This window comes from Aspergillus wentii (genome assembly GCF_001890725.1).
Source record: "Aspergillus wentii DTO 134E9 unplaced genomic scaffold ASPWEscaffold_4, whole genome shotgun sequence".
In the NCBI taxonomy this organism is placed as follows: domain Eukaryota; kingdom Fungi; phylum Ascomycota; class Eurotiomycetes; order Eurotiales; family Aspergillaceae; genus Aspergillus; species Aspergillus wentii.
This window is the reverse complement of record NW_024467835.1, coordinates 2,413,513-2,433,224: the sequence shown is the minus strand read 5'-3', so window position 1 is coordinate 2,433,224 and position 19,712 is coordinate 2,413,513. Positions and strand designations below refer to the sequence as shown.

The 19,712-nt window shown below is 48.5% G+C and overlaps 8 protein-coding genes across 8 annotated transcripts; 3 read left to right on the top strand and 5 right to left on the bottom strand.

Moving 5' to 3' along the window:
* Nucleotides 1-20: 20 nt before the first annotated feature.
* On the top strand, nucleotides 21-1,257 carry ASPWEDRAFT_111079 (uncharacterized protein; the record flags this gene model as incomplete). The annotated part of the gene is made up of 4 exons (XM_040828222.1): nucleotides 21-372; nucleotides 440-501; nucleotides 567-908; nucleotides 979-1,257. 4 exons carry the CDS (start codon nucleotides 21-23, stop codon nucleotides 1,255-1,257), a joined length of 1,035 nt encoding a protein of 344 aa, XP_040689242.1.
* A 574-nt stretch (nucleotides 1,258-1,831) lies between these two features.
* Nucleotides 1,832-2,165, top strand: ASPWEDRAFT_514922 (uncharacterized protein). The gene has a single exon (XM_040837602.1). It carries the CDS (start codon nucleotides 1,939-1,941, stop codon nucleotides 2,110-2,112), a length of 174 nt encoding a protein of 57 aa, XP_040689241.1. The 5' UTR covers nucleotides 1,832-1,938; the 3' UTR covers nucleotides 2,113-2,165.
* ASPWEDRAFT_183611 (uncharacterized protein) lies at nucleotides 2,093-7,996 on the bottom strand. Its single transcript, XM_040831989.1, has 3 exons — nucleotides 6,694-7,996; nucleotides 5,102-6,639; nucleotides 2,093-5,047 (listed from the first exon to the last, which is right to left on the bottom strand). Exons 1-3 carry the CDS (start codon nucleotides 7,718-7,720, stop codon nucleotides 2,219-2,221), a joined length of 5,394 nt encoding a protein of 1,797 aa, XP_040689240.1. The 5' UTR covers nucleotides 7,721-7,996; the 3' UTR covers nucleotides 2,093-2,218.
* Nucleotides 7,997-8,546: 550 nt separating this feature from the next.
* Nucleotides 8,547-9,985, bottom strand: ASPWEDRAFT_28185 (uncharacterized protein; the record flags this gene model as incomplete). Its single annotated transcript, XM_040833104.1, has 5 exons — nucleotides 8,547-8,624; nucleotides 8,768-8,835; nucleotides 9,167-9,755; nucleotides 9,887-9,910; nucleotides 9,983-9,985. The coding sequence occupies 5 exons, from the start codon at nucleotides 9,983-9,985 to the stop codon at nucleotides 8,547-8,549; spliced, it is 762 nt and encodes a 253-aa protein (XP_040689239.1).
* A 1,044-nt stretch (nucleotides 9,986-11,029) lies between these two features.
* On the bottom strand, nucleotides 11,030-12,371 carry ASPWEDRAFT_40764 (uncharacterized protein). Its single transcript, XM_040835399.1, has one exon. It carries the CDS (start codon nucleotides 12,289-12,291, stop codon nucleotides 11,218-11,220), a length of 1,074 nt encoding a protein of 357 aa, XP_040689238.1. The 5' UTR covers nucleotides 12,292-12,371; the 3' UTR covers nucleotides 11,030-11,217.
* A 500-nt stretch (nucleotides 12,372-12,871) lies between these two features.
* Nucleotides 12,872-16,428, bottom strand: ura7 (small subunit rRNA maturation protein UTP4). The gene is made up of 3 exons (XM_040835398.1): nucleotides 15,170-16,428; nucleotides 14,881-15,113; nucleotides 12,872-14,819 (listed from the first exon to the last, which is right to left on the bottom strand). The coding sequence occupies exons 1-3, from the start codon at nucleotides 16,224-16,226 to the stop codon at nucleotides 13,182-13,184; spliced, it is 2,928 nt and encodes a 975-aa protein (XP_040689237.1). The 5' UTR covers nucleotides 16,227-16,428; the 3' UTR covers nucleotides 12,872-13,181.
* Nucleotides 16,429-16,886: 458 nt separating this feature from the next.
* On the bottom strand, nucleotides 16,887-17,859 carry ASPWEDRAFT_68885 (uncharacterized protein; the record flags this gene model as incomplete). The annotated part of the gene is made up of 4 exons (XM_040838991.1): nucleotides 17,283-17,859; nucleotides 17,165-17,236; nucleotides 16,964-17,002; nucleotides 16,887-16,901 (listed from the first exon to the last, which is right to left on the bottom strand). The coding sequence occupies exons 1-4, from the start codon at nucleotides 17,652-17,654 to the stop codon at nucleotides 16,887-16,889; spliced, it is 498 nt and encodes a 165-aa protein (XP_040689236.1). The 5' UTR covers nucleotides 17,655-17,859.
* Nucleotides 17,805-18,202, top strand: ASPWEDRAFT_514841 (uncharacterized protein). Its single transcript, XM_040837600.1, has one exon. The coding sequence runs from the start codon at nucleotides 17,954-17,956 to the stop codon at nucleotides 18,167-18,169; it is 216 nt and encodes a 71-aa protein (XP_040689235.1). The 5' UTR covers nucleotides 17,805-17,953; the 3' UTR covers nucleotides 18,170-18,202.
* The last annotated feature ends 1,510 nt before the right edge of the window (nucleotides 18,203-19,712 follow it).

Here is a 19,712-nt window from a genome sequence, read left to right as displayed (position 1 = left end):
ATACCAAATACGGCACTATCATGTTTGATCTGGGCGTGCGCAAGGACTGGGAGAACAGCCCAGAGGCCTTCGTTGCGGGGATCAAGGACAGCGGTGGCTGCATCAGCGTCGACAAGGACGTCGCCACCCTTCTGCGCGAACGTGGACAAGACCTGGGAGAGATCGGGGCCATCATCTGGTCTCACTGGCACTTCGACCACGCCGGCGACCCCCAAACGTTTCCTACCGCGACAGACCTGATTGTTGGCCCCGGCTTCAAGGCCAATATCATGCCTGGGTTCCGCGCCCTCTATGAGAAGGTCTGCGTCGGTAACAAGGGAGAAGACGCCCAGAGTACATTCTTCGAGGTCATGCTTCTGGAAGAGGGTTTCGGTGCGCCCTGACTCCTTCATCTTGCTAGAGTAGGTCTTGAATGCTTATGCGGATTTCCCATCTCCAGGTCGTGGTCAGCCATGGCATGGCAGATCCAGATGGAGCCACCCCGACTACGTTCGCAAATCCGTCAGTACGCCCGTCGCCTAGGAAAGAAACCCGCAAGGACGCTGCTGAATGCTGATCAGCCCCAGGCACACCGCAAAACGCTGTTTGACATTATGACAGGCTTCATCCCGATCGAAAACGTCAAGTTCGATAAGCGCCTGACCCATGTCGAGCAGCGGCCGGCCGGTGTCACCCTCACGTTTTCCGACGGCACGACCGCCGAGGCTGCTATACTTGCCGGGGCTGATGGTATCAGGAGCACGACCAGAGAGCATATCCTGAAGGATCTATACCCGAGCCAAGTCGCGCCTGTGTATGCAGGTGCTTACTGCTATCGAGCCGTCATCCCCATGCCCGAAGCCTACGAGATCCTCGGCGATCTCACAGATGTCGCCAAGCTCTATTTCGGACCCAAGCGTGGCGTGGCGGTGATGTGAGTGTTTGATCCTGATGCGAGGCCCCGCAGCATTCATGGCACGAGTGTGACGTGCTAACCAGTCTATTGTTCGACAGGAATTCAACTACCTCCTATGCGTTGCTGATTCCGACGAGGGGTGGAAACTAAAGGACGCCGTCACCGAGCGGACCACACATGAAGCCATGATGGCCGATTTCGAGGACCCAGGCATCGACGAGAGCTTTCGAAAACTTCTGCAGAGGGCGAAGCCGGTGAAATGGGGCCTCTTCCACCATCTTCACACGGCGACATACTTTCGCGATCGCGTGGTTCTAATACAATGGGTGTCTTATCCACCAGAAACATCCCAAGGAGACTGAAAAAGGTTGACCATCGTATCAACAACTACCACAGTAGCCAGAATCGACGCCGTGCAAGCAGAGTATTCTGCTTTCGAGACACTCCACGAGTCTGATGGTCTTGTCTCTACTGCTCGCGAGCTCGGCATCGCATACGTAGCTTACGGTCCTCTTGGTCATGGATGGTTGGTGGACGTCCCTACCAGACGCCAGACGACTTCGAGCCCAACGACTATAGGCGGCAAAGTATATACACTTGAGTTTTGACTAATGTGCCTCTGCTGACTCCTTTTCCAGTCCCAAAGTTCCAAGGCGAAAACTTCTACGCCAACAAAAGAATTGTCGATGGATTCAAGGATCTTGCCACACGGAAGAAGTGCACGTTGCCACAGATTTCCCGTGCATGGGTGGCAGCTCAGGGCATGATTTCGATCCCAGGAACGACGAAACCGGGGCGTCTCGAAGAGAACTGGGGTCGAGAAGCATAGAATTCACTGATGAAGAGTTTAAACATATGCGCGCCATCGACCCTTTGAAGCCGCGGGGCGATCGCTATAACGAGATCGCGGCGAAAAATATTGGAAACTAATATATGCTGGGAACAGTCCTTGTCTTATATTAGATACTATTCAACTCTTCAAATACCAAAAGTTAGTTCCACTGTTCTGTGCTTTGGCTTTCAGTTAAGTCTTAGAGTTTGGTATGGCATTAAAGGTGTCCGCAGAATGTGAATATTGGGATGGACGGCAAACTCGAGCAAAAACTAAGCTTAAACAGCTTGCTTCTATAGGGCTTACTGAGAAATACCAATATGAGCAGAAGAAAGAGAATATCATCTGCAATAAAGTGCTTGCTCCTGCAACTTTCAAAACATAAGGAACAGATTTGGGGTCAGTAAATTATTCTCTATTAATCGGTTATACTATCTCGAATTCCCCTATGCTTGGTAGTGACCCATCACATATTTTTTCCCTACTATGGTTTATAGACTAGTATGAGGAAACTTGAAATTAGGGTCCGGATGCTTGAAATCAATAAATGTCAACCGGCCAGACTCTTGTCCAAGGACAACCGTAGTCCAGTACGTCGCGCAGCACCGATCTCTGAAGTCCGGTGGAATCCAAAGGGCTTTTCTTCCGCCCAGCAGAACCCATTCTTTCTCAACAAACGGAGTCCAAGCAAGCTCTTCACATCGTTTTGAGTCCATAGGCCCCCCAACGTTAAGCGCTAGCAAACCTCGATCGGTTCTGAGGTATCGATTATCCGAGGCGAACGCCAGCTTTTTGACTTCGACGTTCGCGCGAAAGGTCTCTGCCAGAGTCCCAGTCGCAATGTTCCATACTCTAATTGAGCTGTCCTGTGAGATGGACGCTATGCTTTTGCTATCCCATGAAAAAGCAATTACCTTGGCGAACCCTTCCCCGCCAGTAAATGCTTGTACGCAGGCCTTTTCTTTCCAGTTCCAGAGCTGAATGGCAGAATCGGACAAGGCGACTGCTATAGACTGACTGTCTGGCGAGAACGCGAACGCTTTGATAATACCCTCAACCTCCAGGATATACTGCGTGCCATATGTATCCGTGTCCCATAGCCTGATTGTACCTGTATCTGCCGGAAAGTATGCCAATGCCTGGTTATCGGGAGAGAATGTAATACAGCGTAGATCTTCCTCCTCAACTGCCAATGCTCTGACGCAGACACCAGTGACTGTATCGAAGAACCTGATTTTCTTGTCCTTAAAAAGCTGCGCTAGCACTTGGCCATCAGGCGAAGGTGCAGCCTCGGGGAACTTTGGTTCACTCTCGGCCTTGATCTCCTTGCATGTTCCAGATTGCACATTCCAAACGCTCACACAGGCATCACGGGAAAAGCTTAGAACAATCTGAGAACCCGCCAATTTTTGACTTTTTGTTATAAGCTCTTCTGGGCCAACAATTTCTTTCACCGATTTTTTTGTGTTCATGTCTAACACTTTCACACGAAAAGCAATCGATGTTGAAATGAGAATCGATGCCTCATGTGATGGCGAGATTTCCAAAACCTCACCAATATGGTTAGTGACATTTGAATCCAGGGAAATTTTTATGCGTCGTAGATGTTTCTCTGACGCGAGTGACATTGCTTTTACCTGGCGGCGATTCTCATCTGATATCGCAATGCCGCCTAATAGAAAAACTATGATTGTAACAACACCAAACGCGGCATATAGAGATATGAACCAAATCAAGTCGCACACCAGGAGAACCTTGCACAGCAGCGAGATGGTGTCTTGATCTGGGGGTGAACTAGATGGCGAAAGCTGAGTTTGATCTGCGTTTGTGCCGTAAACCAAGCCTCCTGGAAAAACTTCATCGCTAACCAGGAAAAATAATATAATCCATGCGCAATTTGCAAGAACAAATTGTTTGTCTGTAATCCTCGAGGCACAGTTCTTTAAATTCTCTCGATAGTCCAGTTTCCTACTTAGTAACGGGAAATTCTCGCGATCCCTATACTCATACGGCACTCGCCATAGTAAAACCTCGCCCTGGAGAGTGCCTGTTGCTAGAATATTGCCGCTCGGGGAGAAGTCGATGGTAGAAAGATACTCGCGACTTTTTTGAATGCTACCAATCTTTTTATTTTCATATTTCACGCCTTCATTCCAAAGATGCACTTCATGTGTTAAAGAGGAAGCTAAACTCTGACCAGTCGGTGAAAAAGCCAAGGCTCGGGCTAACAAGAGACCCCGACTATGATCTTTCCAAATTTCAGTCGTCGTATTCCAAGTATACAGCTTGCAATACTCAGTGGAAAGCGCAAGTTTGCGGCCATCTGGTGAAAACGCCACAGCTTTAATTGGTTCCTCATGGTGGAAGATTTGTTTCCAGCGTGCAGATTCCCGGTCCCACAGGTGAGCCGCGCCGCTTTGTGAGCCGAAAACCATTCTTTTTCCATCTGGTGAGAAGCTTAGAGATTCAATCTTGTGCTGCCTCGATTTCTCTGCACGATTCATTGCAGCCAACCATTTCCGCTTTGCTTCCGCCGCGGGAGTCTTTGCTGGACCTTTAATGAACCAAGACATAATGAACCAAGACATCTTTCCCCGTGTCTTGAGATATTCGATTGTACTCGCTGCATAGTCGGCTACCCCCTCCATGTGATTTCGGTATGCGTGTCGCAATTTAGTTTCCTCATAGGAAGGTTCAGCAACACTTTTCTGGCCTTGAAGGATTTCCCTCCAGGTTCCAGAAGCTGTATTCCAGAGTTGCACCATGCCTGTACTCAAGACACACGCAAGGTCCTCGCCATCTGGGGAGAACGCAATGGCGGTTACGAAGCTACCATGGCTCTGGTAAATCTGAATCCTGGTTCCATGGGGTAGCCTCCATATCTGAACCGTACCATCTTCAGATCCTGAGGCTAGCGTGCTGCCGTCTGGGGAAAACGAGATCGAAGTTACACCCATTTTGTGTCCTTTAAGCGTCCTTTGCAGGGTACCAGATGCGACATGTACCAGATGAATCATGGAATCACTCGAAGCCGACGCAAGGATCTGGCCATCGGGTGAGAACTTGACGCTGTTAACCCAGTCTGTATGTTCCTTTATTCTTTGCAAACAGCCACTCCAGCTCGCTTCTGCGCCCTTTGTCTCCTTTATCAAGACCGATGGTTTGTTAAGAAAGTGATCTCTGACCGCGCTATCGATAGGGCAAAATGCAAGAGCTGCGGCATAGACTTGTAACGGCGCTTGTTCCATGATATTCCTAAAATGTAATGTAAAGCGCTCGGCATCTTCTAAAAATAACAAATAATGAGAACCCGTTGTCAGCTAGTATGTATTAGTTCAAATCCAGTGAATTAGACTTTTTTTTCGACTTCGTACCGGGATATTCTGCTGCAATTTTCTGATTGCCATTGTGCTTACAGGAAGTTCATGCATCAAGCCTAAGCTTTCCATCCAGTGTAGAAAATGCGTAAGCAAAAAGGAAAAGGCCTTACTGTCGTCGGAGAACTCTCTTGTATATTCTTCCTTCCGTACGACTAGCTCACATAGGTGATCTGGCCAATACATGCAAGAATATTTGACAGACGCCAACGGATCGTGGAACCGCTGAAAATTGTCTGGAACCGCACCAAAGTCCTCCAGATCGTACATGTTCTGTCTGAGAACGGCCGACATGGTCGATATGGAGTGAGAAAAAATATCATAGTGAGCCTTCTCTCGTCCATTCGGAAACAGGGCAGCAAATCTCTTCGTAGTCAGATAGTCCTTTGCTGATTGGTGTATAAAATAGACGGAATGATCTCGAATGGTGAAAAACGAGCAACACATATTGACGATTCTTTCCAGATCAGGTAGCTGTGAGATTTCTTGATCAAGACCGGCTATGACACGCATTTCATGCAAGCGAAGAGGGCGATAAGCTAAAGTAGCAGCTGACATGATAGCAAAACATCGCTGAGAATTCCTGTCATCTTGTAGCTCGATTCGTTGCATCATTTGGTCGTAAAGTGGCACAAGGCCAATGGGGGCAGCGTTAAGAACCTTGGCCACATCAGCTTCCAGAATGCTTCCTCTCAGCTCCTTAATTATAAGTGCCACCCAAAGAAATGTACCATCGGACTTCCGGCGAATTTGATCTTTAATCTGAGCTCGAGTATCGGGGGAATGTTTCAAAGAGACCAGCTGAGATACTTTGCACTCGATAAATGCGTCTATCGCACTGGATATGTGATCTGCATTCAATTCAAGACTCAGCCGTCTCAAAGAGTCCGAAACCCCTAGACCCTGCTCTATGTCATCGCGATTTCGGCTAGATATTATCCATTTTATCGGGATAGGGGATTCTTTTGTTGTCCGCATGATCAGATTCAGCAGGGCGTCTAGCTCAGCTTCACATTCATCGACGGCATCGATGAGGAGGTATACCCTTGAGGCAGTTGAGTTTCGCAACATCACATCGAGTATGCCGGATAGACTATAAAACGCACTGGCACCTTCAAACAGTTTTTGGCCGTGGTGATCATACTTCTTGCGTAGATGCTGTGTAAGTAATGGTTGCTGAACACAAAGGTTATATATCAAACCTCGCAGGACCGCAGTGGCATTGTTGAGGTTTGAGTTGGTGCCTTCGCAAAGAAAATAAGACACAAGCCGAGAGTCACCCAGCATTTCTCTTTCCCGTGATAGTTCATCCATGATGCCAATCATGAGCATAGTTTTACCTTTACCGGCATCCCCTTTGATCCAAAGTAACTGACTCTGCTCCTCAGAGCGCCATTGCCGGAATATATGGTCTTCAAGGATCCAACGGAATGAATCGTTGAGTAAACCACCCTTGGTATCCTCAATACGAAGCTTGTCGTCACTGGGATCTGACAGGAGAAGATCAGTTAGGCACTTATCATCATCGGTGAGAGCTACAAGGCAGTATAATTAGTATCATTTGACTAATGGCTGATGTTTTGACTAACTTTCTGTAACAGTGGGCAGCCAATACTCCAAAAAGGCCTTTGCAGCACACGCCCCGGTTGCCGCAGAATAGTCTTGCCATTTTTTGTTCTTGTGGCTGTCGGCATAGTCACAAACGCCTTTAATAATGATGCATGGCATGTTGTCCCAGACACCCGCTCCTTCCATCTCAAAGCCAATTATACCCTCAATTCCAGCGAGCCTATCGCGATGCTCGCCCGACTTCATAACAGTGCTGGCAGATGCGATCGTGCCAAAGTGAATAGAGGGAGTCGTGCTTTCACCGAGGCGGCGACTACGGTAAACAGGCCTCCCCTCGCATTGGAGACTCGTGCAGTCGCTTCTCAAAGCATCATCGCAAACTGGGTCGTCGCTTAACTTGCAGTCAAAGCAAATACAGCCATTGGAATTGCTCTGGTAATGTTTGTGGCGAGAAGAGGCCTCAAATAGTATGTCATATTTTGCTCCAGGATAACCATACTCCATTCCCGCCTCAGCCTCAAGGGTCTTCAAATGCTGAGCGATTCGGCCTTGAAATTCTTTCCGTGTCCTGCGAGTTTGTAATGCGCTAAGCAGAGTCCTGATCTCTCGAATAGGTCGTCCTAGTGTTTCTTTGACATCTGCTTTTCGTTGAAATCCATCTGGGTACTGCCGTCCAAAGTCATACTGAATGACACTATCACTGACGATGATATCTCCGAGAAAGATTTCAGCTTTGCCGCCAGACGGAAACGGAACACCGCCGCAGATACCGACAACCAGAGCGAGCTTAATTTTGGTGTAGCTCACTCGTAGACTCGACGCAACACTTGCGGCATTGCCTATTCCCATTCCCGGCATATAACACAGTACAACATTGTGTTGGCCGATTCTTCCATTCGTATAAGTATTCGCATCCCCAGACTGTTTGCCATACGTTCGACTAAGTGAGTCATAAGTTTCGTCGAATAACGCTTCGACCGCGTCAGCCTCATGAACGAGGGCGCAAATGATCGCAATCTCGAACTCGTCGCGTGTTTTAGGGCGCATAGCTTCTATCCATACAAAGGTGCCAAAGCGATAGTATATGTACCATCAATGCATGCCTGGGAGTTGCTTGAAGTTCCTTGGGGAAGATGTTCGAGCTAAATTGAGGTTGAGCTTAGCCATTGCGACGAAACTTCATCAGCCTTGGGGGCAACGCTCAGCTGGCGCGCAGACCCCTGTTCATGATCAGCTGATCTGTCGATCTCTGGAAATTCAGCGTTCGTGATCGATACTCGGTAGTCTCCAAGTAAAACACTTGTAGCTGAAGATTGAAGTTTGGCAGCAGAGTCAGCTTGATGGATAACGTGAAGAAACCAATGCAATCTGAGGTTGGTTCTAAGCGAAGGAAAAGGATCCATCTTGATTGGGTATTGAACTTGGAGGCCTCAGGCATAAGAATGAAGGACAGAGTGCGTACTTGAGATGCAAGCCGTCGATGCCCAGTAGTCCAACGTTGAACCTCAGACTATACCAACTAACAATTGACTAGGTTTCAAAAAAGAAGTACTGGGTATCAGACTGAGATGAGCTCACCCCATCTATTTCATACTCAAATCACCCTTGGTCGCGCGACCAAAAAGCGGCCTCACCCTGTATCTCACCTGGAGCACCCATCCAGGTATTGACATTTTTTATTTATCGTTTCTATATAACCCCTGCGTATGTGTATTCCAGTACATACGACCACAGGGTGTGGAGAACAGGGCTTCCCGTCCGCTCAGCCGTACTTAAGCCACACGCCGGCAGGTTAGTAGTTGGGTGGGTGACCACCAGCGAATCCCTGCTGTTGTATGTTTTTTTCTTTTTTATATATTTATAATTTTATATTTTAGTCTCGATAGAGGATATATTGTGGTGTTTTGATGTTGACTAGAACCATTCCAAGATAGTGCCATATGATATATGCCTAAAAAGGATGAGCAGTATAGATAAGGAGTTCTCTATAAGGTTAGAACTCGAATAGGTATTAAGGGCCAGCTAAAAAATGCCAAACTAATCCTCTTCTCATTATCATTTTGATATCAATTTTTATAGATGCGTAGCACTGACATGTCGGTAGTCATTACCAATGTCGATAGATGATATTCGTTTACAGGTGATATGTAAAGCCAGAAATACTTTATATTTCATAAGATAGACGTCGTCTAGCAGTTTGGAAAGAATAAGCCAAGAAATTTGAGATAGAAGTGAAAAAAGAAAAGCCAGTGAAAACTGACAAATAATTAAAAACAGAAAGAAGCATGTGTGATGTAAACTCTCCTTCAGCAACCTCGGGGTTATAGTCACCTTTCTTCAGCAATCCAGCTCAAAGCTAATCATTCCAAATCGGCTTGTGGTAGCGACTGCTAACACGCGTGAAGCGGCCGACTGAATCCAGCCAACTATCCAGACAATGCAAGACTTCATACATGTAGGTCCAATTGCGCTGGATGGGCTTTGGCAACTTACAAAAAATGACCGCATCACAGTCCACCAGCAACTTGGAGACCGAAAATTTTCTTTCGCCTTGATACTGGCGCTTGTTTCGCTTCATATGCCCACCCTGATACCAGAATAGCAAAGGATCCTGGCATGGAGCCATACCGCAATAGTTAATACCCGTGTTGAGGTTACCCAGACGTAAGAAATCGCCATCCTTGGGCTGGAGGAATATCTGCGTGTATTCAGGGCTGGGCCGAGTAGTCTCCAGCTCAATTATGGCCACGTGCGAGGTGGGGGGTTGGTACATGAGCATCCGTCTCCAGCTTGCTTCCTGTCGAAGGTATGCGTGTTCCTTTTGTGGGTTGATCAGAGTGAAGTATTCTTTTTCGATGCAATATTGCCATCTCGGACGTGTATGGAGCTCCTTGAGGAAAAACCCAGGCCACAGGTTTGCTTTGATGAGTGGGTTCAGTATCCGTTTACGGCTGCCCCAGCGGTGCTTTTTCTTGTTGGGTTTGAAGAACAGAGCTATCTGGAGTTTCTCGGACTGTTGGATCAGGGCGTGCCAGTGATGAGAGACTTGTTGGGCAGATGTCAACAGTGTGGCTATGTCTGTCTATAGGAGGATTGCCTTGAGAATCTCTGTGATTTCAAGTGCTTTGTGAGTAGCCATTTTTGAATGGTGATTTCCATAGATAATTGCTGGTTTTCGCAAGAAGTCGAAGGATAATCAACCGGGATACCTACATTTTGGCGGTTGACTGGTATAATCTGAAACGGGTTTAGTTCAAGCACCACACTAAACCTCTTTAGGTATTATTCCCTAATCAGGAGCTGCGCTACCATGTTCCTATTGGTCCACCGTGCGGGAACTAGTACATTAGTAGCCTTTATGTCCACTCTTTATGTATGTATGCAGTTATGCGTTTCGAACTTCGCCTTTCTATAGTAAATTATATGAGACTTGCAAAGTATATATATATATATATATCCCAATAGTAATAGATACGAATAATTAAAACCATAGTGATGAGTCATGCTATATCATGATTTCAATGCTACTGTAGCAGCATTCCACGGACCGAGCCAGCTGTCAGGCTGTCATGGGAGAGCTTATAAGCTTAAAATAGCATGCAGAACAGGACATAATTTCCTACACTAGATTGATATTTCTCTCCTATTCCAGGTGATTATTATATAGCTTGACATTTCTCTGCTATTGCTATATGAACACGCAGCTAGCAAAGCTCCCACATCTCCCCACCACGCTGAGACTCATTGTAAAGGGCCGGATAAAGAGGATAACTCAATTCATCATCGGTGGGCTGCCATCCAGAGCCGTTCTGCTCTGTCCCACGAGTAGCTTGTTGTTGGCGCTGCCTTGGGCCCCATGACCACATCTGAGGGGAGATGCGGCGGACGTCTTTGAATGGGCAGAGGGGTTGACGCCGCTGGGAATAGCTCAGCCATTACTACCTGCCAGCTGGATCGATGCTTTCGGTCGATCATTCACTGGCTTTTAATGAGTCAGACGAGAATAGGACTTCCCACAACAGCATTTCCTGCCCACTCAACACCACATATTGTCTATCTCATCAGCCAACAAGACTCAACTTCTCTATTGGACCCAATTTTCGCCGATCATGGAGCTAAAAGCCATGGGGTCTGCATGAACAGTGTGAGCGGCGAAAGCAGCCCTTCCAGCATTAGGAGACGTGTGGGGAACAGTCAAGACTCAAGTAGCTGCGTCCTTTGGACCTGCTTGCACGTCAGCAGTTTAAGACGTCTGACCCCACCCAAGCAAGGAACTGCTGCATATGCAATGGCTTCTCACTCGATTATGGCTGCCGAACACCAGGAAGACTTTGGTAACAAGAGCGTGGATAAGACCTCGATACTGAGCAAGCTTCGGTCGATGAATATCTCTCTTTTGTTTAAGGCATGATATCCCAAAGGCACTCTGGGATATCCAGCGAGTCAGAAAGCAAAATACTGAGTGAAACTATACATTTTAGATCAACCATCAGAAGATCGAACTATCTACTCATAACTCTTTAATCATACATCGTTCAAAGAATTCATGCCTGCACCCGCTTGGTCAAGAGATACTCATAATCAGGCATAGCATCCCAAACCGCCTTCTCAATCATCGCGCCCATCTCCTCGCCAAACTCCTCCTTCCACTTCTTCGCCTCAGCTTCAATATCCACCGTATCAGGCGCCTTGGACTTGACCACCCCAGACGATTCACGCAGGGTAGACAACATTATGCCCGACGCAGCCCGGTGAGCAGCTTTCTCGTCTTCAGGGGTATCCTCTCCACCAACAGCGTGCGCTGGCTCTTCAGGCTTTTTACTATCCCACTTAAACTTCAGCGCAGAAGAATCGAGACCCGTCAATTCGCAGAACCGAATCACCGCCTTGGGGTTGTGAATGACATCGTTGGCGTCGATGATAACAGGTTCAGTGTCGGGCTGTTCTGAGCACCAGTCGCAGAGAAGACGAGTCCAGCGAAGCGTCATATTGGTGACAAGGGTTGCCTTGACGGCCTTTGGGTCGAAGAGACCACCCGTGGACATCTTGTTCATGGCACGGTACAGCGATGCAAACACCAAAGCCGGATGGCGGATTATAAAAGCCAACTGCCAGGTACGCAAGTACTCATCCGGGAGGATGGTATGGTTACTCCCCGAGAAGGTCTGTTCACCATACGCCGCAGGGAACTGCAGTCTGAGTGGCTCCGTCGTCGAAACATCGGTAGTGGTATCGTTGATAATATTCCCAAACGCAGCCGGGTTCACGAACCAAAAGGCATGTTCCTTTGTGAAGAGGAACTTGCCCTCACTTTTCGCCCGCGCGGACCATTCCTCCAGGTTATCCACACACTTCTGAAAGACGGACTGGACGTCTGAGCGTTCCTTTTCCGTCCATTCGGCGAGGGGCTTTTCGGCGCATCCGCTGAACGCGGTGGCCATGAATGCATCGTAGAAGAAGTAGCCGCCTGCATCGTTGGCAAGCACGTTGGGTTGGTCTGGTATGGAGAGGATCTTGGTGAGGAGGTTGGATGCTGTACGGGGGCAGCTGACGAGGAGAAGACGCCGGGAGGGGTTTGTGCTGCTGTTGCTGCTGATGTCGTTGGTGCTGATGACCATTTTGGCAGATGTCAATAGATCGTATAGATAGATAAGAAAGTTAAGAAGTTAAGCTTAATTCTCACAGTTCAATCAGGATACAAGAAGATGGCGATATCCCGGAGGCAGATGGTGTGATTTATATCTACAGTTCCACCATCAAACCATCCCAGCCGTTGCTACACAACAACACTGTCAAATGTACGACTGTCCAGTTTCAACTGTCAAACCACACCACCAGAAAATCCTCCGGTGCAACACTCCACTTCGCTTCCCTTGTCGAATTGCCGATCTCTTACTCAACTCAGTATTCTCATCGGTCATTAGCATCAAAGAACCAAGCAACTCGGGGAATTCATTAAGCCAGTGCCGAACGGAATCGGCTTTTTCGCTTATATCCAAAGACCGACGTGCGAAGTGTGGAGAGGATTCGTTAATCTATACCAAACAGTAGCAAGTGCCATTCGCTGTTCTTGTCTTGATTGGACATGGTGGGCCATCATCCTAGTAGATTCTAGGCGAGGCGTGTGTTAGTGTCAACTGTCAAAAGGACCGGTTTTCTTCAGTGCTAAGTCAACTACTGTCTCGGATCAGGGATAGGCTGCTGTAGGGGCTAAGCACTAGAAAATTCTCCGGTTCGTATCCATATGCATTGACTCAAAGATAGGGCGTGATGGGGTTCTTTTTTTCCTGAAAACTTTTGTCTAAAATAGGTATGAATACTGAGTAGCCTATCCTGTCCGCCAAATAAAGTAATATAAAAGAAAAAGACTTCTGTACAATGCGCCTGGCTTCTGCGAGTTATATGCTCCTTGGTAAATAGCACTAGGAATCACAGATAATATCAAAAAGTAAATTGTGGTGTAACGTCGAGATAGATCATAACTGTCCGCGCCGTTGCTTCTCCACTTTTAAGCATAATCTCTCACATAGCGACCTGGCAGCTCCACATCCCACATTGGTCGTTCCACGACGGCGACCTCGAGACCACTGCTGCCTTCTTCCTCTTCTTCTCCATCCTCGGTGGATGGGGGACTCAATGGGACAATTCCCAGAATATCACGATACTTGTATGTGTGCCACCACCGACGAGACGGTTGGGGTGCTGCGTTATTCCCAGTCGGCACCAGTTGCTTCTGGGACGGGGTCTCGAGCACATCCTGGTCATCCGTCTTACGTCTCGGTGTCTCCCCGAATCCATTGACAAGGGGGAGCAACCTTGCAATACCAGAAAGACGCTTCTTCTTGGGTGTGCTGGTGGACTTGGTTTCCTCCCCACTCAGGGCGGCTTCTCTTCTTAATCGTGCCAGGTTCGCGTCTTGGCCGGCTGTATAAGCTTCATCATTCTCGTAAGCATCATCATCTCCATCCACTCCTCGGCGTCGCTCTTTGTCCAGCGAAATCCACTCTCCCTGAGACCCATCCGATCCGACAACCTTGCGGATCTTGGACCCGAAGCCGAGATCCGACTGTGCCAGAGACATCTTATCACCGGCACCGCTGTTGGTCTTCTTCCTCGCGTTCTCGCCATCTTCCTGTAGCTCGCGCTTTCGCTTGTTGGCTGCTGAGGCCTTGACGAGTTGTCCGGGTGCAGTCGAGTCCTCGTTGGCCTCGACCTCGGCCTCCTCAGGCGAGGGGAAGTCTTGCTTCAAGTCGAACATCCACAACCAAGAAGAACCGTACAGCCAGAAGCGATCACGGCCTTCGGATAGATCCCACATGCAACCCATCGCTCGGTCCTTCACGCCTCGGAATTCAGCGGGGAGGTACGCCGTGGGGTTTCTCCGCGACCAATCTGATAGTTTGCCTTCAAGGGCCTCGAACTCGACCAACTGGTGTTCGCTCGTGAGCACCATCAACCGGCTCTCACTTGAAGAGGCACCGTTGGTCAGAAGCTTCGTATCCGGACTCTGAGGGCGGAAGGATAGCAAAACAACGCCGGCCTTAAGACGGGGTATAGGAGTTTCAGCGGCGGCGAGAGTCCAGCGCTCGCCCTCGATAGCGGTTTGTTCGTCTTCGTCGTCAGACTCGTCATCGGACTCTGCGGGTCTCTTAGATTTCGCGAGAGCTTTCGAGCCCGACTCGGCTTCCTCTAATCTCCAGGTATCCACACAGCCAGAAATATCACCGGCGGCCAAGACCCTGCTGTCATCGGAGAATACGACACATCGGATTGTCCTTTCATACTCACCCAAAGTTCCATGGGAGGCTTTCTCGTGGCGAGTGTGTCGGGTAACTCTGTTGATTTTCAGGAGAGGTGACAGCACCTGGGGCTTCTCCTGAGGAGAGGCGGCAGGCTTGATCTTGGCCAAATAAATCTCACTGTTGGGGCGAACGACGCAGAGCCAGCGGCTATCGGGGGAAATAGTGACCAGTCGTGCACCGTCATCGGCAAGTGCGGAGTCGACATCCAGCTTCTGTATACGTAAAGCCCCTCGCTCGTCGCCCTTGCGCCGCCGCACAGAGAAAACCTTGACATCTGATGTCGTAGCAATAGTCAAAATCTTTCCATCTGACGACAGCATGGCTGAAGTGATGTTCTCTTCGCCCTATAGAGCATAATATATCAGCAATCCATTCATCATCCTTAGCTACAATGCCTTTCCATACCTGAATCAAAACCTTTCCGACGAGTCGATGCTTTTGTCCATCGGCGTTTTCATAAGATGTTGTAGGGCCACGGGACACACGCCAAATGCTAACTTCTCTATCCCAGAAGCTCATGACCAGCCGAGACGAAGGAGACGAAGCAAGTTGGGGTATTTGGGGCAAGCTCGACAGCTTTCTGTGGTGTTCTTTACCGAATTCACGGAGGGGCAGTACGACCGGCGTGGCATCGGGACCTAAAGGCCAATTAGTTAGATTGGAAGTGTTATTGGGGTCGGCTGATATAACATACCTCCAGACACAATGATACTGATATCCCTTGTCTCATAGACAGCAAAGGTCTTAACATCATGGGTGTGGTATCGTCTGTGCATCACTTCGGCCCATCGTCCTTTCTTGTCGCCCTTTTCTCCCTGTTTTTTCTTGTAGACAACAGTCCTCTGATCCGCACCTCCACTGACAACGGTATCACCACTGGCGCTCACGGCAACGTCCAGAGTATCAGCCATGTGGCCCTGTAGCCGCTGGATGAGAGAGTAGTTCTTCGCGTCCCAAAATCGGATTTCACCGGCCGAGTCACCCGAGACAATCGTGCCGTCTGGCAGGCACTTGACCGACCAAACGAGCAGCTCCTTGGGACCACCCGCGGGGCCCTTGCCAAGCGAAATCGTCCTCAGCAGCTGTCCATTTCGAATATCAAACAGTCGGATCGAGCTGTCGGCATAGCCCGCCACGATGGTGTTGCGGTTCTGAAAGGTAACACTCAAAACTCTCGCTCGCTTGGTGGACGGGCGCATCAAACGGAGGTATTTCAAGTCTCCGTCCGCCGTAGACAAGATCACAATCGAACCATCCGCACATCCAGCTGCGAGATGTTGTCCGGTATACTCTCCCTCTGCGGGGCCCACGAGTTTGCCATCCTTACCCCGCTGCGTCGACTCCCATCTAGGCTGCGCTGCCAGGCACCAGATCTCGCCGTAGTTTCCACTCGAATGACGCATCGGGCGACCCTGCTCGATATCCCACTCGGTCACGGCGGAGGAAAACCCAATACTGAACAGGCGGAGTCGACCGGGGATCTTGACGCCTTCGGGACCATCTTCGGGGGGATCAAGCGTCCACGCGAGTCCCTCTATGCTTCGATCTTTTCCTCCCCGAAGAACCGTCTCCTGGAACCAAGCGCCGCGCATTGGGTTCCATATCTCGATGTCGCCATTGGCGCGACCAACCGCCAGTCGAAGGGTAGGGATACCGCGTCCAGAAAGACCTGCGGAGGGAGGGTGGGAGAAAGCGAGCGCATTAATCGCCTGCGGATTGTAGGGCACGAAACGGCAACGGTGGATATCCATGTTCGGTGGGCAGCTTGCGGTGGTGAGCAAGCTGCGAGGAAATCAAACTTCTTTGGTTGAACTTGGAATTGGAAAGCGGATGAGGATAGAGCCGTTCAAAAACGATCTAACCCGGCTCGAGCTGTAGAGCCAACCGCTATGCAATCATGCCGCGGGGAAAATTAAAATGTGGTAGAGTGTTGCCGTTGCTTGATGGTCGTTTTTCGGCGTTGATCTTTTTTTTTCTGTATAATTTTTAGCGTCCCGAAGGACCTGCCGCCGGAGGGTAATTTTACCCGATGTGTCACGTGATCGCGTCCGCTTGCCTCTTTGCTTGAACATATAGAGCATCACTTTTTCAAGATAAATTGAATATCTATTTTATTTGAAATTAAATAATAAAATGTATCAAGATAGATGTCAGAGATTGTATTGATAGTAGTCTAGCTACATAGATCAAAAACGGGAAATTTCATCGCTGTAATATACAGAAATGAGCGAGAGAAGAAATATATAGTTTCGAACATGTCCATGTTGAACGTTATTCCATCTCCCATCCTATCCGAAGAAAACGAATAAGAAGAGAGATATAAAGAGCTTAAATAAACAATCTGGCTTATTCTAGTCCTACACAAGAAGATAAGCATGCTTAGGCACTGCAAATGGTGTTGCTCTGCATTTTTATGGACTGGCAATCTGTTTTATCAAAAGCATCTATAGCAAGAACTAGGTAGACACTCAAAAACAATAGGAAATACCACAGCAAAGAAGTCCAAGAAATGCTCAGCATGGCTAGCCTATAAACCGGAGTAGAAGCTCAATTGAAACCAAAGGAATTGCAATTGTGGATAGCCACATTTCCTCGCTTAATACAGGCAGCGAATACCCCATTTGTAGACAGAGGCCATTCTCCCGCTCTCCTTTTTCTTCTTCAGCCGTTTTCACTTCCTTACTCTTACCTTCAACGCCAGCCCAGACGGGGGTGTACCGGTCCTAAAATGACCAAAGGGATTAGTAGCATCTCTCAGACACTGGTGTCTGTAGGCAAGTTGTCTGTGACCCATTTTGTATACATACCATATATAATGACAATTTGTGATATAGATCGGGGGCAAGACTGTGCTTTTCTTTAGGCAATGACTGCCATCGAGATTCCAGAAACAACACATCTGTATATACTGCTTGGGTGACAGAGGCGGACAGCTTTTTAGACAACTTTGCCGGTATTCTGGACAAAAAAAAGTCGACGAGTGGTGACAAGACATCTGAGGAGATTTTGGTGGGACTCAGGAAGTCCAGTGGATGGCGTACCCCGTCTTCCTGTTCATGGACTGGACTGCACAGGAGTGGGCTCTGCATTAGAGCCGCTGGATGAGAATTCGAATGGAAATAGTGAAAGTCACGGCGGCAGACCGAACAACTCATTGTTGAGGTCGACCTTGATATCATTCAATGGCTTTATTCAGGATCTGACCAGTATTGACATTATATTGGTCTTCGCAGTATGCATGACGACAAGGCTCTCTGCTTTGGTGATGTTCTTGAGAATACCATGTCGCTCCTCTCATACCCGGACATCCGGCTTCTGAAATTGCAGAATGATAAATCGCATCACTGCAATAAGCAGAGCCGAGCCTCATGGCGATGAAGAACCTGAAGATGGTAGAAAGTCAGTTGTATGTACAGGCCACAGGGTAGGCTTGAAAAGAACGCTAACCATTCCTGGGAATTCGCCACAGAATAGATGAATGAATCCTGGTGCTTATCTCGCGGCAAATACCTTCCCTGTTAGATCTAGCCTCGTCTGGATATTATTCTTCCCTATTGTGTGCAGCTGCTGCGGTGGAGGCTATAATCATGGATGCCCGATGCCGTCGCCAATCAACACCCCGCGCCTTTTTAGCTACAGCCAATGTCCGAATCAGAGGACAGCATCGCCAGACCAGACCCCTCCATTCAGCTGAACATGGTTTCTGAACCCAAAAAAGCATCAGAAACAATAATCTCGTATCAAAGCCCCAGCTAGTCCATTACCATTCCCGTCTCGATGGATTATGATGGGATCGTCCCCCCTTCAGCCTCCACCCATCCCGCCTATACATACTCTGGATGACTACAAATTTCTCCATAAATGGGATGATGATCCCCTGCATCCATCGAGCCCATTGCGTCCTATCAGCGCCCAGAAGCCGGGATAACGTTTGGTGTTGTTGCTTAAGGCCAGCCACATGAAACCAGGATGGGTGAGTTTCTGACGTGGCAAGCCAATCCCCTCCATCGACACTCGACAGCCAAAGAGATATGGTGCCTGGCGTCATGGATACGACATCGCGGCTCGCTTGGGATGACTTTTTGTATGCAGGAGTTATTTACCATGGTCTTTTAACTTGCTTATAGCTCACTTATTTGATGCGATCTTCATACCTATGTGCATACATACAGGCGACAGAGGTGTATGCTCTGCGAGATGATGCTTGCTTATGCTTTGGCCCCATGGATGCAGTGTAAATACAGACTAGACTTGGGTTGCCTATTTTTGGACGCGTTCGTTTGTCCGTCCTACGTTTGAGACTGTTCTGCTTAGAAGTAAGTATTGGACGATATGAGTCGAGATTTTACTTAGGATTTGGCTAGCATCTGCATAGGGTTTAATACAAAAGTACCAACCTAATATATCGAACAGAAAGAAATAACCTTTGAGTTTCATCCGTCCACCCCGTACAGTTTGAACACTGATTAATAGACAGTGTCTCAGAGCATGTACATCCTCGACAAGGTTGACGATGATACCTCCCTGAGACCGCTAAGTCGAATGCGACCCCAACGGCGGATTCCCGAACTGCCTTGTCCAGCCTGCACTTGCATCGCATGCATGTTTGGGATACAATCCTGCTGGGTGCTGTAGCCTTGTAAGCTGCGCTGCATTTGTGGCCATGGCCACAATGGCAATTCTTCGTTATGATTGTAGCGCTATTGTCTGCTGGGCTAGACTCGCTGTGCTGCAGACTGCAAACGGGTTCCCTTATTATTCACTCTAGGCCATTCAATTAGATGGTCCACGTACGGGTGCTGTATGTTTCCACCGTGCATATGCAGAGGCATCTTATTCTAAAGGTATGGAGTAGGGCGATTGGCTTTTGGTCCAGTTCGAGACACTCTGTGGTACGATGCTACTGCTACTATGTATGTGCTATCTATGTCTGCTGTGGCTACAGTAGCAGGCTCATCAGCACTCAGCAGTAGGCAGAAGCAGCAGGCAGAAGCAGCCTTGCATTTACTGCTTTTGCTACGACGGGCATGAAGTGGTTGTGATCGTAGGCCTTCTCACCAGCAACAGCTTGCGTCTTGTCGGTACTTGATCACCTCACCCCAGCGTGCGCAAATCAGACTCTCGCCTCTGCCACGATTCATGCGACCGGCCCCAATTGTAGAGGCGAAAGCCAATATCAGGTCTGCTTCCAAGATCGTATGCTCATCCCGTCTCGTCGCTAGTTTCGGTGCAGCCCA